At 40.9% G+C, this 21,698-nt stretch overlaps 2 protein-coding genes across 7 annotated transcripts in view; one reads left to right on the forward strand and one right to left on the reverse strand.

Annotated features, from left to right (window-relative positions):
• The window catches only part of ints2 (integrator complex subunit 2), a 67,835-nt gene extending 65,822 nt beyond the window's left edge, over nucleotides 1-2,013 (forward strand). For 3 of the 4 annotated variants that reach the window (XM_041196891.1, XM_041196892.1, XM_041196893.1), the window contains 2 exons: nucleotides 632-808; nucleotides 1,416-2,013. In XM_041196891.1, the coding sequence (XP_041052825.1) occupies nucleotides 632-808; nucleotides 1,416-1,597 (359 nt within the window). In that variant the 3' untranslated portion in view covers nucleotides 1,598-2,013. Of the gene's footprint in view, nucleotides 1-631; nucleotides 809-1,415 lie in introns of those variants that run through there. The other variant, XM_041196894.1, reaches the window with a different exon arrangement.
• Nucleotides 2,014-4,348: 2,335 nt separating this feature from the next.
• med13a (mediator complex subunit 13a) overlaps nucleotides 4,349-21,698 on the reverse strand; it is a 192,553-nt gene continuing 175,203 nt past the window's right edge. For all 3 annotated transcript variants that reach the window (XM_041196888.1, XM_041196887.1, XM_041196889.1), the window contains exons 27-31: nucleotides 21,467-21,625; nucleotides 15,020-15,147; nucleotides 12,418-12,579; nucleotides 11,438-11,538; nucleotides 4,349-9,882 (exon numbers count right to left, since the gene is read on the reverse strand). In XM_041196888.1, coding sequence (XP_041052822.1) covers nucleotides 9,750-9,882; nucleotides 11,438-11,538; nucleotides 12,418-12,579; nucleotides 15,020-15,147; nucleotides 21,467-21,625 — 683 coding nt within the window. In that variant the 3' untranslated portion in view covers nucleotides 4,349-9,749. The remainder of the gene's footprint in view (nucleotides 9,883-11,437; nucleotides 11,539-12,417; nucleotides 12,580-15,019; nucleotides 15,148-21,466; nucleotides 21,626-21,698) is intronic.

The following is a 21,698-nucleotide window of genomic DNA, read 5'->3' on the forward strand; positions in this document are numbered from 1 at the left end:
TTTCCTCTTAAGGGGGTAGATATCCATCTTTCTAACCCCTGAGGTCACTGCTTGGAACCATTTTGTAGAGCCTGTGCAAGTCTATTGAGAGTTGAATGTTGAGTCTGCCCTTAGTGGATGCCTGATACCTTCCCTCTATCATTTTGCAGAAAGCTCAAATTGAGATCAAAAATTGAAAAGGAGGGTGATTTGTTAAAACATCCATCTATGGGTCTATGCACAGTGTGTATAAGAAATAATGACATGGGTCCAAAGCATAGGACACTACCTTGGTTGGAGAGATGAGTTTAAATGATTGGTTTCCTCACTGAAAGTCCAAATTGGCACTCCACAGGCTTGAAATTTTAAAGGATGGTGAAAATTGATGGGGAGGGTAAAAGTTCCACAGTTACCACCTTTTGTCAAAGAATGAGTACTTTGTGTTACATTGAAGATGCAGAAGGAGAAAGTGATTGCAGTATTTGAAGTTCAGTAGGATTCAGAGGAACACTAACCGGTAATCTTTATTGAGACTGTGATGGAGAGAGGATGGAAGGTTTTGATAGCTACTATTTACAAAGTAAAACCTGAGTGTCCATGATGAATAAACTTTAAGCATTATTCACTATTGTATCATTCACTCCTTGTACAGTGTTGACCCAGGCTAAGCGGTTTGCCTTCTTCATGCCGACATTGCCCTGTTTGGTGTCTTTCTGCCGAGCTTTTCCTCCACTATATGATGATGTAACCTCATTACTGATCCAGACTGGACAAGTCTGTGCCTCACATGTTGCCACTCAGGCACAGGATATTGACCCCATCATTACACGTATGTATTGGAATGTTAACTACGATTGAAGTCAATTTTATTTTTTAGATTTGTCCATTACAGCAGTGCGTTAGAAATGCTTTAAATACTCCTACCATCCCACAAGATTGGTCCATACAGGAACTGCCAACTGACCAGAAATAGAGCTCAACAACTGGCTTCAGCATCTTTAGGATTGGAAAGGGAAACAAAAATCAGCAAATTCAGTTTAGGTTCCTGGTCTTGGTCACCTGACTTTGAGTCACTGGAAAATGTGCACAGGTGGATAGGATAAGACTCAATCCTGTTGTATCTTACCCCCACCTCCCCCGAAAATACATGCCATATTGGAGGATATGCTTTAGTGCAAACCAGCATCCCCTCCTTCCCAGCCTTGGGGGAGGCACACTGTATTTGTGTACCTTCTACCTGTAATTGAAATGCAATCTTGAGACATGTACTCAATTACAATCCACATAACTGGTTTTGGATACACAGGTGAGCAACACTACAATGTCATTGTAATTTAGACATCATTCTGACAGTGGCACATTAAGTATTTGAACAAATGGGCTCTCTTGTACTGTAGACAATTCACTAATTGGCAAATCTGGCATGTTTTACACAGGTCTCAAGTATCTAAAGGAAAAGGCTGGAGTAACCCCTGACCTCTATCGCAGTGCAGGTTTGGACAGGATTAAAAAGGATGAGACTATCACACCAGAGAGTTTGGACCCTGATGTGCTTCTGTGCCAGCGTGTTGAAGCAACATTTCTGGAGATAATAAACACAGCTATTGTTGGAGTTTAGCATCAAAATTGGGAAAGCTGCATTTAAAGAATGTGAAAGCAATTCAACCATCTCCCACATGGTGCTACCACAAAAGTAACTGAAGGGTTTTGGGGCAAGTAAAACTGCAACTTTGCATCAGAATCAGATATATTTGGTGCATGCTCTGCCCAGCAGATGCCAGTATTTGTCTGAGTGCTGAAATGGATTACAATATCAGGACCTGACTGTTAGATGCTGGTGGGTTTGACGCGTTGCTGTGAAAAAGTACATTTTAAAAAAGAGGGAATCCTTTATATAGCTGACGTAAGTTAATTTTCTGATCACCATACTGCAGATTATCTTACTGTAATAAAGAATACATTTATACACTGAACATAATGTAAAAATTGTGAATAATTCAAATGTAATGTGATAAATGCCTTTCATAAGCCCAAGCTAGCTTTTTCTACTGTACTTGCTCAAAAAGAGCACTGATCATTTTCCATCTTTTTTTTAAACTTCTGGCAGTTGTTTCATAATAGAAAGTTGAGTAATTTGATTTACATTTTGGTATCAAAATAATTTGTATCTTGAAGCAGCATTGAACTAATTTATAATGTCTTATGTAAGAACATAATTAGGGGCAGGAGTATGTCAGGCATTCCTTCAAGCCTGACTTGATTGTGATCTCAACTCTATTTTCCTACCTTCCTCCATAACCCTTGTAGATCAAAAATTTGTCTCCATTTTGAATATATTCAATGACCCAGCCTCCACTGGTCTCTGGGATAGAGAATTTCAACGATTTAAATTCCTCATCTCCATCTCCCTAGTTCTCGATTCATAAGGGTTTACTTCCAGTCAGCATTTACCATCAAGTCCTCTCAGAACTTTATCTTTTAATAAAATCACCTCTTATTCTTCTAAACTCCGGTGCGTATAGGCAGAACCTGCACAACCCTTCCTGATAAGGCATCCCAGGAATAAGCCTAGTGTTATCTGAACTGCCTCAGAAACTGCCCCTTAAATGAAACCAAAACTGTATACAGTACACCAGATGTGATCTCTCCACTATCCTGTATAATTGTAGCAAGACATTCCTACTTTGATCCTCCCCCCTTGCAATAAAGGCCAACATTCCATTTGCTTTGCTGATTACTTGCCATAACAAAATTTTATTATGCAGGTATTCATTTGAGAACACCCAGATCCTCTGTCACAGCATTGAGGCTGTCTCCATTTAAATAATTATCTGTTTCTCTCTTCCTACCAAAGTGGGCAACCTCACAAACTCCCAACTGCAAAATGTTTGCCGACTCACAACCTATATTCTTCCTATGCAGACTCTTTGGGTTGGATTTAATACAGGCAACTGGTTTCTCCAGCCAGCAGTAGCCTGTGATACCTGTTTTGGCTAGCAGCTTTATTAAATGGCAGCACTGCTGGTGATTCATTTGTTATTTTTCCAATTCGCATGGACTTTGCCAGATTCTAGGGAATTTTGGAAAATTGTAACCAATGCATCCACCATCTCTCAGATTCAGGATATCAGATCGTGGGGGCTTGTCCATCTTTAGCCCCTTTGATTTTCTACTATTGTTGGAACGCTTTTTAGTGCCTCAACTGTCTTCAATTTATGTTCTCAAAAACTTGAAGTTAAGAGTGCTGCTACATGCATCTCTCCTGTCCATTCTGTATTATGCCACTTGTCTATTCTCCGATTGTTCAATTACATTTATTTCTGCCAGCAGTGCTTAAAACTGCAGATTAAATATAAAGGATTGAGCTCATCAAACCAAGGAAAGTAGTTGAATCAATTGGTGAACTTACAAGCTAGATCAATAGTAGTCAAGAAAGGACAATATAATTAAGAGTGAGTAAATAAGTGTGGGGTGGTTGAGAAAACAATATATGATAATTCTATCTTTTACAAGGACTTAAACTTGACCTAGTCAAAGTGCCTTTGCAAATTTAGCTCCTGTTAAGAATTGAAATCTTCAAGTTTGCCAGTAAACTATAGTCAATTCTACATGCTGCTTCACTCTATTGCTAGTGCAAATCCACACATTTGCACACAGGCTGCCCCTAACAAGTTTTAAAGCAGAAACAGGAGTTCGGAAATTGTGATGATGCAACTGAATCATCTTCCCCTTCAAAGTTGTAACATTGTTTTAGTTATTGTGCATTATTAATTAAAATGGCATTGTTTTTGAGAATGATAAGTCCACAGGGAGCAGCCCCATTCTAATGTTCAGGTTAAACTAAGACACTGCAAATTGTTTCACTGGGGAATGTGGTAACCAACAGTGACTTGAGTTACTCTGAAGAGTCATATGGACTCAAGACGTCAACTCTGTTTTTCTCTCCACAGATGCTGTTAGAACTGAGTTTTTCAAGCATTTTCTGTTTTTGTTTCAGATTTCCAGCATCTGCAGTATTTTGCTTTTATCTTTCAGAATTACCTCAAATAGAAATTACTATTCCATTTTAAGTATTTTTATTGTTTCTTGTAACACAACATCCCTCCAATGATCCACCTCTTCCTTAGCAGTAATATGATGAGTCAGTTGCCAGCCTTTTAATTCTGATTAAAAGATTTATGTATCACTGTGATAAACAAGCAAAAGAGCAAGGAACGGTTCATGACTGACTGTTTTCTGCTGACCCAATTTACAGTATACTCTCAATCAAGTAATACTACCCAAAGAAAAATCACGAACTCTGCAATCTCAACATGGTAGACGTAATACTGGATAAATAAAGAAATGAAACAAAAAGGGCACACCAATATTATGAATAAATTATTTATTTTCATTTGGAAATGTTTAAAAAGTATAAACCTTTTCAACAATTCAACCATAATTTGTACTTTAAGCTTTTTTGGACTGTATGTAGCTTTTAGTGTTTGCCACGATCTCCAGACTAAAATTTGTTCATAATTCATTAAAAGACTCTTGAGGAACTACAACTGCAGCTTTGCAAGCAGGATGTTTTATACCAAAGTAGGACACAAAGAGAAAAAAATGGACCGGTCCTCACCACAGCTGGGGTTTCATCACTGCTTGCCCAGCTGTTACAGGCAGCCAACTGTTCAGCAAAACATGACATTGTTCTCCCAATATTTTTTTCTCTTTTTTTAAAAAATAAGCAAGGCATCAAAACTCTGTAAAATTCAACAATTAATAAAATTTAAGGAGTTTTTTTAAATCTACTGCAATTTCAGCTCAAAAAATCTATAAATATTTTGACAAAAAAGATTAAATTATGAAATTTAAATAAGACAAAAAACTTTTAAGCAATGCACTATTAAAGTACTGGGATTGCTAGTGTTAGCACAATGAAATGGACCACTTTCAGATCCTGGTTTCAGCATGACCAGGAAGTCAACACAAAATTAACAGGGTACAGAAGTCTGAAGAACCATACACTGTGAAACTGGAAATACATGGAAAAAGCATCTGCTTTTTATACTGGCATTCATATCTTACTACGTGACAACCCAGTTAAATGACTGTTTTTCCCTCTATCAGAAAACAACCTTAGCAATAAACTGTGGGTAACAGTAGAAAACCTGTACTGTGATGGAACTCCATTTAATAAAGCCATTGTTTTCTATTTATTTAAAATTACTGCATAACCACACTACCATGTACAGCAGTCAGATGTCAACATCAATGAATACAACTGCAATATGATTTAGGTGGCAAAGTGTGGAAAAAGATGTATTACAGTAAAAGCAGTGATCACAATTACTGTAAAAATTTCAAAAACCTACGGTTGCCTGCACTAGTCTACAAAAGTAATTATAAATTTAAATGACTGAAATTTTACAGCAAAATAATATCCAATTTACTGTTGCTTTACAATCCTTTATCAGCTGTTAAATTTGAAAATTAGGTACATTTTACAATTAAAAAAATTCAAAGTTTTGACAAAGTAAAGCAACATCAATGGAAACAAAAAAAGCGGAACAGCATTAAAGTCAGTAACGTAAATGGTAACATGTCTGATCGCTAAGGTCCCGTAATTAACACCAATGATAAGTAAAAACATAGCACGTTAGACATACTAATTTATCAAACTATGGGGTCAGTTTGGTATCTGCTATTCCCCAAGTATAGAGTTCCCAATTATGTCTTTGGGGCAAAGCAACCAACAACAAATGGAGGTACACAGTTCAGGGGTATGCCACACTAGCTACCCTCCTGAACAATTTCTGTATCCACCTTCTCCCGCACAATGAATGGGCTGAGGGCTTTACAACTTGAAAATGAACAACAGGTGGATAGGGCTTGGGAGGAAGGGAGAAAACAAATTTAAAGAAATTTACTTAACCTGATTTTAGCATTTCTGACATACTATGTTTAGAAAGGAAATGTAAAATATTGCAGTTCAAATGTCAGTGTTCCAAGAATTCCTTTATTGCTCAAATCTGCTTGAAGTGTGTGTTTAAACATCCAAATTAAATAAACAAGGGAATCACTGTGTACGTGTTTTTTAAGAATCTTAACACTGTCCAAATACAGATATGGTACTGGGAATTATTCTGCTATACATTTCAACAATATGGAAGATAATAATACTTGCAGCATTTAAATGGGAATTAGATCAAATACAGGCAAACAGCAGGAAATGGGGTTAGCTCTAATATGGGGCTAAATTCCACAGAAGCACTTTGGACAAAGCAATGTCCTGTGCTCTGACTGTTTTATAAAATATACCCCCAACCACTCCAACAGCCAAAGAATGCCTGTTCCGCAACAAAAACATGAGCCATCATTCAAATGACCTAAAATGACTGTTAGAATTTGACAAAAAGTTGAATTGCTTGTATTTCCTATGGCAAGTATTCAGTTTATTTGCATTAAGGTTTTAATGCATCAAGAAACTACACAAATTGATCACTGTACTCAATAAATGGGATGGTTTGCAATACGAATACAACATATGCCCCATTATAGATTTAATACACATTCACACCTCTACTATCTATCCTCAAACATACTGATCTGGGTTGTAAATTTCCTGCAGGACCACCCTCCATCACAGCTTTGCTACTGGGCCAAGCAATTAAAGCGAGGCAAGCTGGTTCTCTCTCGTCTTCACCACCTGGTTTGCGGAGACTTGAAAGCGATTGTCTTGCTGCTGCAAAGGGCCTCATCCAGTGACAAGAAAAAAATGCTCAAATCAAGCAAAAGGCAAAGGAATTCATGAGGCTGGTGACTCAAGACTCCAACTCACTGATTAAGGCTGGGAGCCAGGTGTTCAACAGCTTTAACAAGAATGCCTTCATTTCAAGAAGCAACCCAAATGCATTAATGGGTTGAGATCGCACAGTATATTAGTAACAAGTATGCAAACATGTTATTGTAAAATTCCTGTGCCACTATTTCATAATGGTATTAGCTATTTTAAATTAAGTTATCATTGTATTTAAGGCTCAGTGCAATTAAAAAAAAGCTTTCTCCCCCTCCCTAAAAAGTAATTTCAGCAAGGTATAGCAATTATGGTTAAACCATTAAGGGTTTTTATAAATTAAGCACACACAGTAAGGCCTAACAATTAGGATACGAAGGGCTTGAAGTGTCAGATCTCATTTTAGTGTTCTTGCACAACTTACATTTTTCAAAGGAGTAAACCATACAGAGTAGTGCTGATCAGGGATTCAAGAAGTTAGTGGCTGTAACAAAATGTTTGCAGGTACTATAGAGGCGCTCTCATTAAACCCATCTTCAAAAAAGTCAAAGTTTTGCAAGGAAACAACTTCAATCAAATTTCACAGAAACCTAATCAAAGACTTCCTGAAATTATCAAAGTGTGAACAACTCAGACAAGTGATCTGGGACACCCACCATTCCCATAAATTCTTCATTTTTAAAAAATGTACTTATAAAATTAGATTAAAATTTTATTAAGACATCTAGATGAAATTGAATTGCATGTTTCTGCGAGGACTATTATTCCATTGGTAATTAATAAATTAATTTGAAGTTCATGGATGCTGGAGGCATATTTGTCAACTTAGGAAATTTTAGAATTTATTTTAAAATACTTTCAATTCAAAATTGTTCTGGTCTCACTGTTGCCAAGGCTCAAATACCATTAGGAGTTTTAGTACTTTTATTTACTGCATGGTAAAGTTTGTGTTACACACATACTCAGATATAAAATATCAATCTGCACACGTTAGAAAATGTTCACAGTAAGTTCTAAAGTCCATATTTATAAGGGAAACTCTATGTAAATTTATCAGGCTGTAATTACATCTTCCTCTCCAAGTGGAAGTATTATAGCATCACCACTGGCAGGAGAGTATACTGCAGCCTGACACTACCAGTTTCATGTGTATACAGGAATTTATAAGAGGCATATGTAAAAGTACAAAACTGGTGACTTTAAAATGGGGATTGAATTTCATTTGCACAATCTGGTCCAGTTACCCTCTTCCCTATCCTCCTTCAGCTGGAGCCTAGGATTGATCTCAGCTCCATATGTGTAACACCACAGGAGATCGACTAATAATAAAACGTCATGAATCAACTCTGCTGGTTTTTCTTTCAAATTCCATTTCAGGTGAACGTGTCTCTGAAATGACAGCTTTGAATTTCTCTTTCAAATTCCATTTCAGGTGAACGTGTCTCTGAAATGACAGCTTTCTAAAATTAATACACCCTTTGCTTTAGCTTCAAACTATTTACTCCATTTAATTAGTTGTACTTACTTAACACTAAACCATTTTATCAAAATGTATATTATACTTCAGGCATGTTTAAAAATTTTAGGTCGTTAAGAAAGGCACTGTGTCTACATAGTAAATTGACCAGTCACTAAAAATACTGAGAAGTATGACCTTTCAAAAAGAAAACCTCTGCAAGACTGAAGCTCAGAGTGTAACATGACTTGGGGGCAATAAAGTGATGCAAAGAGAGATTTCCAAGAAGTAAATCTTCTGAATCCATCAATTTCCTTATTTTTTTTTAAATTACTCTCCCTTGAAGACCTGTCTCTTAATCTATGTTACCCACAATTGAGTGCTGAAGCTTTTTTTCAAAAAAGGTCACCCCAATACTTTTTAATATTCCCAAATCTTAACAGATGTCTATAATCATACAGAGAGATGAATTAACAATGGTGAAAAGACTGTTATATTTTATACAAAAATAAATCAAGGAGCTATGGAGTCTGATAATGGAAAAAGTATCAGGTCTGGCAATTATTAAATCACCATATAAAACGGTGCGAGGAATAAAATGAGAAAGCACCTCTTTTGTGACTTTCTCCGGAAGGTGGTACCTGGATCAGTCAAGCGGTCCATTCACTAAAGCCATCATCATTAAGTTCAGACAAAGATAAGAGTCTGGGCCTAGAAACCTTAACACTACAACAGACCAACACACCTGCATTGCATTGATTCAATTTTGGAAAAAAAATTCTGTTGCTACAAAATTTAGTTACCATTCTGCACAATTTTTCTTTTTTATACAGTAGTAACAAATTAAAGTTACTGACTTTTTTTTATATACAAATAGGCAGGTCACTGGGACTGACCTCAACCAGAGCAGTCCTCCTCCTCAGTCCCGTTCCCTACCCCCCCAACCCCTCCCATTTTAGCGCTGGCTTCACAATGCATGATAAGAAATGCCATAAGATGTACTTTTCAGTTATAAACACAGTGAACATATTTACTGTACAAGTACTCCGCATCCACAGCTTCGCTGCATTTTCACCACACACAAGGTATGGTTAACACTAACCCCTCCCCTACTAAAATGTACACTGAGCCAATAGATATTTGCTGCTCTCCCTCCCCTGACTTTATAGCAACCTACTGCAAACTTTTAAGACGATTATAGATATTTTAGTACAACAAATGCTTTAAAGCCTGAAGGTAGTACAGACCTTCTTGAAAAATTAAAAAAAATACAAAATATAAGACAATTTGTACAACATTTAAAAACTTACAATAAATTAAGATGCAGGCATTTTTGGATAACTGCCTGTGGCTTTAAAACCCACTAAGCAATTAAGGAGGGCATCCTGGGGTCCTTCAGACCCAATTCCAAGAATCCCTCCGAATTCTCCATGAGTAATGTACGCTTCCCTTCCTACCGATTCCTGCTCTCGATGACCCTCAAACGATATCCCTTTTCCAAGAGTTAGTCCTGGATCCCTCACAGCTCCCCTGCGAGGTCTACAACATGCTTGTGATGAAGTTGTACAGTTGCGTCAGCACCACAAAATGAACAGGGAGGCAGGAGCGGCGATCCTGGGTGGCAGGGTCACAGGTCAGCCAAGAAAGAGCATTGTATTGTTCTAGAACAAACCTGGAGTTCAAAGGGATTTTACATGTGAAACAACATCCACATAGAAAAAGCAAAAAAAAAAAATTTACAAGCTCAAGATGCTCGAACTATTTGTATTCTGTTACAAAAGCAAAATTTTATAAAATTGTTAATGTTTTGGGACTGTGTCTTTAATTTAGAGTAAAATAAAAAGGGTCAGGAGGCCTAAAATCTGTCAAACAACAGGCCTGTTAAAGGTCAATGGGAGACTTGGTTGTTTGCTGGAAGGTGTAAGGTATTCACACTTGGAAACAATGACAGCGGCATCTGTGTTTACAGTGGTTAGACTGCTGGTCTCCAAAGTCCCAGGAAATGTTGAGAATGTCAGGTTGCAATCAGTTATACTTTAAACTGTCTATTTACTTCCAAGATAAACAAGAGCTGGGGTCTCAATGATAACGAAACAGCAGTTCCAACTGGAAACAAGGCCCATGTGATTAATGCTGCCACAGAGATGGGCTTTGAGGGGAAAGGTTTTTAAGATATCCCCGAAAACAGTCACAGGTTGTCTGCCAGGATGAGAGAGAGAGAAAGAGAGAGAGATAGCAGCTAGGGGCCATAAGTCTCTATGGTTCACCTCGCAAGAATGCAGGTAGGAGCTCAGGCTCAGACTGAAAAGGTCAAATTTGAAATAATTTGGAACAAGGCTGGAAGATTTGTTTAGTTTGCACTAGAGGGAAAATCTCCAGGAAGGACCTTCACCATGGAAGACAGTTCTGGGATTAAAAGTTACCAGACTGGGAAAGGAAAATAACGGGAGTCACTTTGGAGTGGTTCCAGGAGAATTGAATGCCTACCTAAGTGATGGTGTAAAGTATAATTGTGGGATTCTCAGTTGTGTTAATAGTAAAATGGGGAAAGTTCTGTTTGGTAGTTTAAAGTATAAATTGGCTAAATACTATTTGTGTAGGCAATGTTGCTTCTACTTTGCTGTTACAGTAAAATGTCTTAAAACATAATTCTTGTGTCATCCTTTTAGCTATTGACTGCAGGTTCAAATTTCTTTTTAAAAGTTAGTGGTCTCTACAGAGATCCCTCTGCATTACAAGGGCCACAAATAAATTTAAAATGGAATTCCTATTAACCTGTTGATGAAGCAACTGCACAAAGTAACATAAATACAAACAGAAATGGGCTTGGCCTAAATAGCCAAGTGGTTATGGTACTGTAACCCCAAGATCAAGAGTTCAAATCTCACAATGGCAAACTATGAAACAATGTAACTTCATCTGAATAGGAAAAGATGGAAACGTGTTTGTACTCGAAAGAGTTACAAACAGAAATGGGCTGCCAAGCTACCTCTGAAGCAGCTTCAGAGAACACAGCTGAAGGACCCCAGGATTTCCCATAATTACTTTGAGTGCAGTGCTATGTGCAAACATATCAGCCATTCTGCATTAACATCCCAACGAACTGCAAGGAGATAAATGATTGGCCTGATGCTGTTGGGTGCTGGATGGAGGATTAACATTGGTCAAAACACAGTGAAATATCTGAATGCAACCTAAGCCCTCCAAAATTATGCGGCATCCCGTACCTGAGCACATCAGAGGTCTGGTTTGAATCAAGTGGGTGGGAGTGCTTACTATGAAGCAACTCATCCGAATGCACTGAAGGCACATGGAGGTGCAACGAGGCCTGGAAACGAAGAAGAAATTAAACATGGTCCAGCTCCCTGCCACTGAACTACTATACTATACTTGCCACTAGATGGCAGCAGTCATTGTCAGCTAATCATTTCTGAAGTCACTACAGTAATAGGTGCAACATTTTTCTTAAATGTTTTAGATTTCAACAGAAGTTATTCATTTGTCCTTCAGTTAGTTACTTTGAATTTAATTTGAATAGTTCATTGATTTCTAAAGATTCCAATTTAAAGTTAATCCACCATCAACTTTTACCTTAGAGTACACTAGCCAGGAAATGATATTGTTTCTCCTTTGCTGACATCCCTTAATGCAAAATACCTGTGCTGCAACTATCACTGCTTAAGAGGTGTTAGGTGAAGTCTCATGCACTCTCTCCATTCCAAAATGAGATTGATCACTGCCTGGCCCCTTCATTTGGGAGGATTTCAACATAACGTATGGTACCACCCAGGCAACTCTGCCTACTCACTGTGTTTCACTCCTACTCAGCTTGACTTTTGTTCCAAAGTTTTGAACAATAAATACTAAACAGCATAAGGGAGCGGTAATAAAAAACAATAGTTATGAGGAACACTATTCATTTATTTATTTATTAGCAGAAGCACTATTCTAAAAAAAATGATTGTGTTCCAGCAGAGAAATACACTCCAACCGACCCAGTGTCTGGGGGAATAAAAACACTTTTTTTTAAGTAGGTAACCAGAGTTGTGGGTCCATATTGGAAAGCAACTTACTGCAGCACACTAACCAGCAGCAAGTGCAGTCTGAACAGTCAGCAAGGTTTAATAGCAATTTACGCCAGAGTCCAGGCTGACTCTCAAACTTCCCCCAAGTTTCAAAAAAATACGCAAAAAGTGGCTTGGCTTACCTTGAGGAAAAGCGGACATTGGTTCTGTGCTTGAGGACAGGCTGACCAAAACCAATCAGGAAGTGGCCCAGCCTTAGCTGTCGAGACAAAATATCCTAGTGCCAGGGGCTGCTGCAAAATGGTTACTTCATCATGAGATTCCTGTCGGTCTGTGCACTGGCCCTGAAAAGATAAACGCAACAAATTAGTTCCGATAATTGACAGATTGCAGCAGGTCATTTGTGGTAATTGTTTGAGTCATTTCATCCTATAAACAATGTTAGATTGTCAAAGCCCTATATTTCTTCAAACAAGTGAATAACTTGGGTTAATATTTCTTTACAATCAAGCCTTGAGCAGAGCAGAAAGCCTAATTCTTTTCATCGTCTTTCCTTAGCTGCTCTCAAGAAAGTGGCGGTGGGCCACTGTGAGATGAAGACACTCCCACAATGCTTTAATGCAGGGAGTTCCAGGATTTTGATCCAGCAATGATGAAGCGGTGATATATGTCTACATCAAGTTGGTATTTGACTTTGGGTGAGGTGGTGCAGGTAGGGACAAGGAAACCTGGAGTTGATGGTGTTCCCCTGTCCTTGTCCCTCTGGATGACTGAGGTGATGGGAGGTGTTGCTGAGGAAACCTCATTATACCTATGGTATATGATTTTCAAGGCCAATGTGATGCTAGGTATGAAGGCCGTACGTCCCAAAGACTGGCAGATCGGATCAAACAGCATGTCCCTTCCACTGTTCGCAACAGGCAAGGTACAGACCGAACCCAACGCATGCAAAACTCAAAACAGTCTTCAAAATTAGATGTGATTCCACGACTGAACGATATTTGTTAAATAATCCTCTGTGCTAAAAATTACACTGACAGTCAATTTAAGATTGTCAGTGGGGCTCGCAGTCTGCTGCATTTGCGTGTACTGGATATTAATACACAGGGGCCCTGTTCTTTTCAGAAAGAGTATGTACACACATTGTGCCTGTTTCAGCTAAACAAACTGATGTGACAGCCATGTGCTGATTCATTCCCCTGGGCAATGTCTTGATCAGAGTCAAGTTGCCTAGTTTAAATTTCAAACACTGCTCGGCAGTTAACTTTCAGTCACCATCAACTGGTGCATTTCCATAGCGCTGCCAGTTCACTTGCCAATCAACCAGCACTCTTCTCACACAGAATAAATGTTATTTCCCCTGATGTTGGCATTTTTTTGCGAGTTGTCCTGATGAATGCAAGATGAAAAGCTTCAACAAAAATTCTTTTTTCAGCAATTCTCAAGTTCTGTACTACCAAGCGACTAAACCTTGTTCAGTTACTGCAGCACATTTTGTAGACATTACACACTGCACCAAAGGTGGAACGAATAGATGCTTAAGATATGACCATACAGATCAGCACAACTGGAACACAAACTCAGAATTTTACAGTTCAGCTATTCACTAGCTATTTCCTTCAGCAGAACTTCTCCATAAACCCTACTTCACTTACCCATTCCCCTAGCTATTTTACGCACCACACCTAAAACATGATGAATTGTGAAGTAACATTAAAGAGAATGGAAACAAAAAGATCATTGTTAGGCAACTGCAATATTTTAGTCATACAGATTTGAAATGTTAACTGTTTCCCTCTCCACAGATGCTGTGACACCTGAGTTTTTCCAGCATTTCGTTTTTATTCCCGATTGCCAGCATCTGCAGCATTTTGCTTTGATTGCAATACTTTAGCACCTGTCACAACCTTATCCTTCAGCTAAGTTTTGTTGTTTCTTTCAAGAGTATGAAACGACACGAGTAAAAGCACTAGAGAAATTGGTTGCAAGAGTTTCAAACGTTTTCTTACCTCCTTTTGTGTCATGGCTCATGAAATGAGAAAAGGGTATCAAATATGGCCCAGGAAAATCAAACATTTTAAGAGTCAATAATTGACAGTATGTTAACTTTCCGGTAGAACATTTGTGGCATTCTGCATGAAAAACAGTTCCATTCTTGGCAGATTTCCACCATCTCCTTGTTAACATATCAGAGCCCAGAGGTCTCGAGTTAGCAGAAACTTTGCCCAAGGCAAATTACTCACATAAGAGTTTGGCAGCTTTTATAATGTTCTGATGGCATTCTGCACCGCTAAATAAAACAGGACACATTATGGATCCACAGAAAACAAGAAAAACTGGGAGAAGGGGAAGGGTTCAGAAAGGGAAATGGAGGCAATTGCAAGGAAACCTAGAGGAGTTTGTGTATTGCAGCCTTGAAAGAAAGCAACAAAGGAGATATTATATGGAAAGGGTACATCCAGAATAATGACCCTGACAGTATGATAAACGGGCAGAGTCAAATCAAAACACAGCAAATTCAGGGTTGACAGCAAGAAGCTACTCTCTTCACAAAGGTTGATCAAACTGTGGAAAGTTCTTCCAGGCAGGGTAAGGTAAAGCAAAACTTTGGAATTATTTAAGAAACACTTGATATTATTGGGGAAGAAAAGGGAAGGAGAAAGGCAGCAGATTCTTGTCAAATAAACCAAATGCATCAAATAATTTTCTCTTCTGTATCCAGTAAAGTGATTTACAGAAGCATTGGCTGAAAATTTTACAAATGTGATGACAGAACAGCCTCACCTTGCCAGTGTCACCACCATGCGGGTAATGAGAGCCAGGTGAATGTACCGGCGGTGTGGATGGAGATGCTGGCAAGTTAATTATGAGATCATCATCTGGGTCCAGTAATTCAAAGATCCCCATTTCCTCTGCAAATCAAATCAAAGGGTGTTAGGTAAGAATGTATTAGCACAAGATTCAAAAACAATTTATAACTGATCAGAAGTTTCTGTGTTACCTGTTGCAGCAATCAACTCTTTAGTGGAAGTTGTTCAGTGACTAGGAACTTGAAGTGACACTGTTTCGTTCACCCCAACCCAATTAAAAAAGATTTTAAAAAGATGGACCAGTGCAAAGGTCAGTTTAGTTACCAGCAGTAACTAAATAGTTTAGAACAACACAAGATGCTCCAACATCCACTTATCAATCTCCAAGTATTCCTCAGTCATCAGTAGTTATTTAGGATTCTAGCATTTACAAGAGTCAGTTCCTAAGCGCTGCATTGTATAAAATGTAGACAGACAGGAGGAATTGGTTCCTACCCTCACAACCCACTCCCCAATTCATTCTGGTGTGCAAATCCACATTTACCCCTGCCCTACCCAAAGCAGATTCCCAGTACCTCTACAAGTAACCATTTTTCACATGCAAATCTATCAATTATCAACAGGTTAATCAACTATTCAGTCCTTCAGATATCCAGTCAAAGTGGGAACTGTAATATCCTAAATTCTGCTCTAGCTGAGGACGAAACCTTAGACCTGGTCTGCACAGGTTAGAATACCAAACAGTTTTTACTCATTAGGTCACTCACATGAGAAACAGAGCAAGTGAACATTTTTGCTCATCTTTCGCAGACTGCTTTTCAATGAGCAGGGCATTATGTCACAACATAGTATGGTTGTCATCCTACATCAGCTCAGGGATTCAGGAGAGGCCACAAAGGATTTGAATTTCAGATTTTTTTTTAATATAAACTGCTAAAGCTTCACCTTCTTGGTTCGTAAGTTTTCAGAGGCCTTTGTTTTTTTCCATTCATGGGATGTGGGTGTCACTGGCTAGGCCAGCATTTATTGCCCATCCCTAACTGCACTCGAGATGATGCTGAAATGCCTTCTTGAACTGCTTCAGTCCATGTGGTGTAGGTACACCCACAGTGCTGTTAGGGAGGAGTTCCAGGATTTTGACGCAGAGGCAATGAAGGAACAGCGACATAGTTTCAAGTCAGGATGGTGAGTGGCTTGGAGGGGAACTTGCAGGTGGTGCACCCAAGCATCTGCTGCCCTTGTCCTTCTAGATGATAACAGTCATGGGTTTGGATGGTGCTGTCTAAGGAGCCTTGGTGAGTTCCTGCAGTGGATGTTTTAGATGGTAAACATTGCTGCCTTATGCAGCGGTGGTGGAGAGTGAGAGTGCTTATGGGTGGTGTGCCAATCAAGCTGGCTGCTTTGTCCTAGATGGTGCCAAGCTTCTTCAGTTGGAACTGCACTCATTCAGGCAAGTGGGGGAGTATTCCATCACACTCCTGACTTGTGCCTCGCAGATGGTGGATAGACTTTGGGGAGTGAAGAGGGGAGTTACTCGTCACAGGATTCCTAGCCTCTGACCTGCACTTGTAGCCACAGTATTTACATGGCTAGTGCAATTCAGTTTCTCGTCAAAGGCAACCCCCAGGATGTTGATAGTGGGGGAATTCAGCAATGATAATGCCATTGAATGTCAAGGGGAGACAGCTAGATTCTCTTGTTGGAGATGGTCATTGCCTGGCACTGAAGCGGCCAGCAACATTCACGCCACACATCAGCCCAAGCCTGGTTATTGTATAGGTCTTGCTGTATTTGGACTTGGGCTGCTTCAGTATCTGAGGAGTTACAAATGGTGAATATTGTGCAATCAGCAAACATCCCCACTTCTGACCGTATAATGCAAGGAAGGTTACTGATGAAACAGCTGAAGATGGTTGGGCCTAGGACACTACTCTGAGGTACTCCTGCAGTGATGTCCAGGAACTGAGATGATTGACTCCAACAGCCACAAGTATTTATATTTGTACCAGGTATGACTCCAACCAGTGGAGAGTTTCCTCCCACACCCCCCAATTCCCATTGATTCCAGTTTTGCTAGGGTTCCTTGATGCCACACTCGGTTAAATGTGGCCTTGATGTCAAGGGCAGTCACTCTCACCTCACCTCTGGAGTTTAGCTCTTTTGTCCTTGTTTGAACCAAGGCTGTAATGAGGTCAGGAGCTAAGTGACTGTCATGGAAGCCCAACTGAGCAGTGAGCAGGTTATTGATAAGCAAGTGCCGCTTGATAGCACTGTTGATGTCCCCTTCCATCACTCTACTGATGATGGAGAGTAGGCTGATGGAACAGTAATTGGCCGGTGTTGGATTTGTCCTGCATTTTGTCATGACTCACTGGGGGAAGTGCGCTGAAATATCAAGCCCCACTGCTCCTAATTGTTTAATTTAGGTTAATAGAATATGAGCACCAGATTTGCAAACTTAAATAAATAACTGTTTATTGAACAAATTGTCTTTAACCAGTGGCAAAAGGAAGAAATAGGAACTGCTAATTTCTAACTCTATAACTAAACTGTACCCCTTCATAAATCCCTATACAACCCGACATCCACCCCCCCACAACCCCCACCCACACGCACCCCCTTCCCTCTACCCACACACGCCGCCCCCCCCCCTCCACCCACCCACACACACACGCTGCCCCCTCCACACAACCACACATGCCGCCCACCATCCATCCCCACACCGCCCCCCTTCCACGCACGCTGCCCCCGCACCCCCCCCCCTCATATCTCACACACACACACACACACACACACACACACACACACACACACACACACACACACACACACACACACACACACACACACACACACACACACACACACACACACACACACACAGCCCCCCCCCCCCCCCCCCCCCCCACCGTCTCATGGCATCAGGTCAAACATGAGCAAGGCAACTTCCTGATTACCATGTAACGTTACGAAGTAAATTGAAAAGTAGGACCTCAAAAGGTAGTGATCTCAGGATTTCTATCAGTGCCACGTGCCAGTCAGAGTAGAAATCGCAGGATATATCGGAAGAATACATGGTTGAATCGGTAGGAGTGACCACCGCACGTTCATTGTGGAGACTAAGACCCGCCTTCACATTAAGGATACCCTCCATCATGTTGTGTGGCATTACCTCTGTGCTAAATGGAAAAGACTTCAAACAGATCTAGCAACTCAAGACTGGGCATCCATGAGGTGCTGTGGGCCATCAGCAGCAGCAGAATTGTACTCTTGACACAATCTGTAATCTCATGGCCTGGCATATCCCCCACTCCACCATTACCATCAAGCCAGGGGATCAACCCTAGTTCAACGAAGAGTGCAGGAGGGCATGCCAGGAGTAGCACCAGGCATACCTAAAAATGAGGTGTCAACCTGATGAAGCTATAACACAGGACTACTTGCATGCCAAACAGCATAAGCAGCAATTGATAGATAAGAGCTAAGCGATCCCACAACCAACGAATCAGATCTAAGCTCTGCAGTCCTGCCACATCCAATCATGAATGGTGGTGGACAATTAAACAACTCACTGGAGGAGACAGTTTGTGGCTCCACAAACATCCCCATCCTGAATGATAGAAGAGCCCAGCACATCAGTGCAAAAGATAAGGCTGAAGCATTCACTTCGATCTTCAGCTTGAAGTGCCCAGTGGATGATCCATCTTGGCCTCCTCCCAAGGTCCCCAGCATCACAGATACCAGTCTTCAGCCAATTAGATTCATTTCACATGATATCAAAAAACAGCTGAAGGCACTAGATACTGCGAAGGTTATGGGCACTGACAAGCTTCCGGCAATAATACTGAAGACTTGTGCTCCAGAACTTGCCACGCCCCTAGCCAAGCTGTCCAGTACAGCTGCAACACTGGCATCTACCCGGCAATGTGGAAAATTGCCAAGGTACGTCCCGTACACAAAAAGCAGGACAACTCCAACCAGGCCTATTACTGCCCCATCAGTCTGCTCTCAGTCATCAGTAAAGTAATGGAAAGGGTCATCAACAGTGCTATCAAGCAGCACTTGCTTAGCAATAACCTGATGCGGACACTCTGTTTGGGTTCCACCAAGGTCACTCAGCTCTGGAACTAATTACGGCCTTGCTTCAAACACGGACAAGAGAGTTGAACTCCGGGAGGTGAGGCGAGCGTGACTGCCCTTGACAGACATCAAGGCAGCATTTGACCGAGTGTGGCATCAAGGAGCCCTCGCAAAACTGGAGTCAATGGGAATCGGGGGAAAACTCTCCGCTGGTGGGAGTCATACCTGGCACAAAGGAAGGAGGTTATGGTTGTTGGAGGTCAGTCATCTCAGCTCCAGGACATCACTGCAGGAGTTCCTCAGTCCAACCATCTTCAGCTGCTTCATCAGTGTCTTCCATCATAAGGTCAGAAGTGGGGATGGTCGCTGGTGATTGCACAATTATCAGCACCATTCACGACTCAAATACTGAAGCAGTCCATGTCCAAATGCAGCAAGACCTGGACAGACTTGGGCTGACAAGTGGTAAGTAATATTTGCATGACACAAGTGCCAGGCAATGACAATCTCCAACAAGAGAGAATCCAGCCATCGCCGCTTGATATTCAATGGCATTACCATCACTGAATCCCCCAATAACATCCTCGGGGTTACCACTGATCAGAAACTGAACTGGACTAGCCATATAAATACTGTGGCTACAAGAGGTCAGAGGCTAGGAATCCTGCAACGAGTAACACCTCTTTACTTCCCAAAGCCTGTCCACCATCTACAAGGCACAAGTCAGGAATATGATGGAATACACCCCATTGGCCCAGATGAGTGCAGGTCCCACAACACTAAAGAAGCTTGACACCATCCAGGACAAAGCAGCCCGTTTGATTGTTTGTGAATGTGGAGCCATTCACTCCTTGTACCAACGACGCACAGTAGCAGCAGCGTGTACCATCTACAAGATGCACTGCAGGAATTCACCAAGGCTCCTTAGACAGTACCTTCCAAACCCATGACTACTGTCATCTAGAAGAACAAGGGCAGCGGATAGATGGGAACACCACCACCTGAGGCTCCCCTCCAAGTCACTCACCAACCTGACTTGGAAATATATCGCCGTTCCCTCACTGTCACTGGGTCAAAATCCTGGAACTCCCTTCCTAACCGTACTGTGGGTGTACCTACACCACATGGACTGCAGTGGTTCAAGAAGTCAGTTCACCACCATCTTCTCAAGGGCAACAAGGGATGGGCAATAAATGCTGGCCCAGCCAGCAAAGCCCACACGAGAGGAGGGTTTTTAGGTCTTTTTCCTTTCAGGCTAGGAGCTATTCTGCTGCACTGCTCTCACACAAACCCTGGTCACCTGGCCAGGAGCCAATTAAAACATTGCTGCCAGGCAGTCCCCCATTAGACCAGACTCTACCCCATCTTTCATGGCCCACTCAGTTCCAGGACAGCAACATTGTATATATCTTTCTCAGTTCCAGTAGACACGTCTTTCAAACTGCAGCCATTGTAATTTTAAACCACAGTCCAACAGAAATAAAAGGACATGTTCTATACACAGTGCAAACCTGGGCAATTTTCTACATTTCAATTTCGATGCCATTGTCATAGCTGTACTGGAACAGCTTGGCCAGGGGCCCAGCAAGTTCTGCAGCACAAGTCTTCAGTGCTATTTCCAGCACTTTGCAGTATTCAGTGCCTTCAGCCGTTTCCTGATATCAGGGTACAGTGAATCAAACTGGCTAAAGACTGGCATCTGTGATGCTGGGTACCTTTGGAGGAGATTCATATTCCCATCAGGTACTCCCTCCTGTGTAGCTATTATTTTTCACTTCAACTGAATACACCAGAAAATAATTTGTCCAAGTATTCACAGCATTTCCCCATGGTTCATGGAGCAGGAATCTTAGCTGCTCTTCCCTCATAATTCAAGGGCACTGAATCCTTTAGTGGTTCTGGTTTTCCATCCACCACAAACTATGGCGTATTGAAGCCAAATGTCGCACCCCTGCCGTTGCTACAGCTGCAATAAGCTAACAAGGATCAGATACTGAACCTGGAGCCTTCCTGGATATTAAGAGCTGAGCTAGTTATTAGATCAACTCGGATTCATTGCAGCACCCAAGAAATAAAAAAGGAAGAAAGGGCCATTAGGTCAGTTTCTGCATCAGGGTCAATCTGACCATTTAAAAATAAAACAATATCTTTCCAAACCCATATTCGGCTGCTCACCGCTGAATCAGGAATTGATGCACCAGCTGAACCACCATCCACTAGACAGGGCTTATAGTGCATTCCTTAAATCGACAGATGCAAAACAAGAACAAGATATTATGCCCCAATTCAAACTCTGGAAATCCAGTTGACACCAGGGCAATAGACAACACACGTGACTAACCAACGTTTATTTCGTAGCTCCCAGTTGGCACCTGCACCATAGCGGAGGTAGGGAACACCAGGATGTGAGTGCACGATGTATCCTGTGGCGTGCTCAGCTGTGATGTCTGCATGTTGAGTGATGTGCCACGACCAAACACCGATCCAACTGACACAGAGTCTGCAGCAACATAAACAAAATTTAGTCTTAAACCAACATTTCAAAATAAAAATTTTCTGCTAAGTACTCAATC

The sequence above is a fragment of the Carcharodon carcharias genome, chromosome 10 (genome assembly GCF_017639515.1).
Source record: "Carcharodon carcharias isolate sCarCar2 chromosome 10, sCarCar2.pri, whole genome shotgun sequence".
Lineage (NCBI taxonomy): Eukaryota > Metazoa > Chordata > Chondrichthyes > Lamniformes > Lamnidae > Carcharodon > Carcharodon carcharias.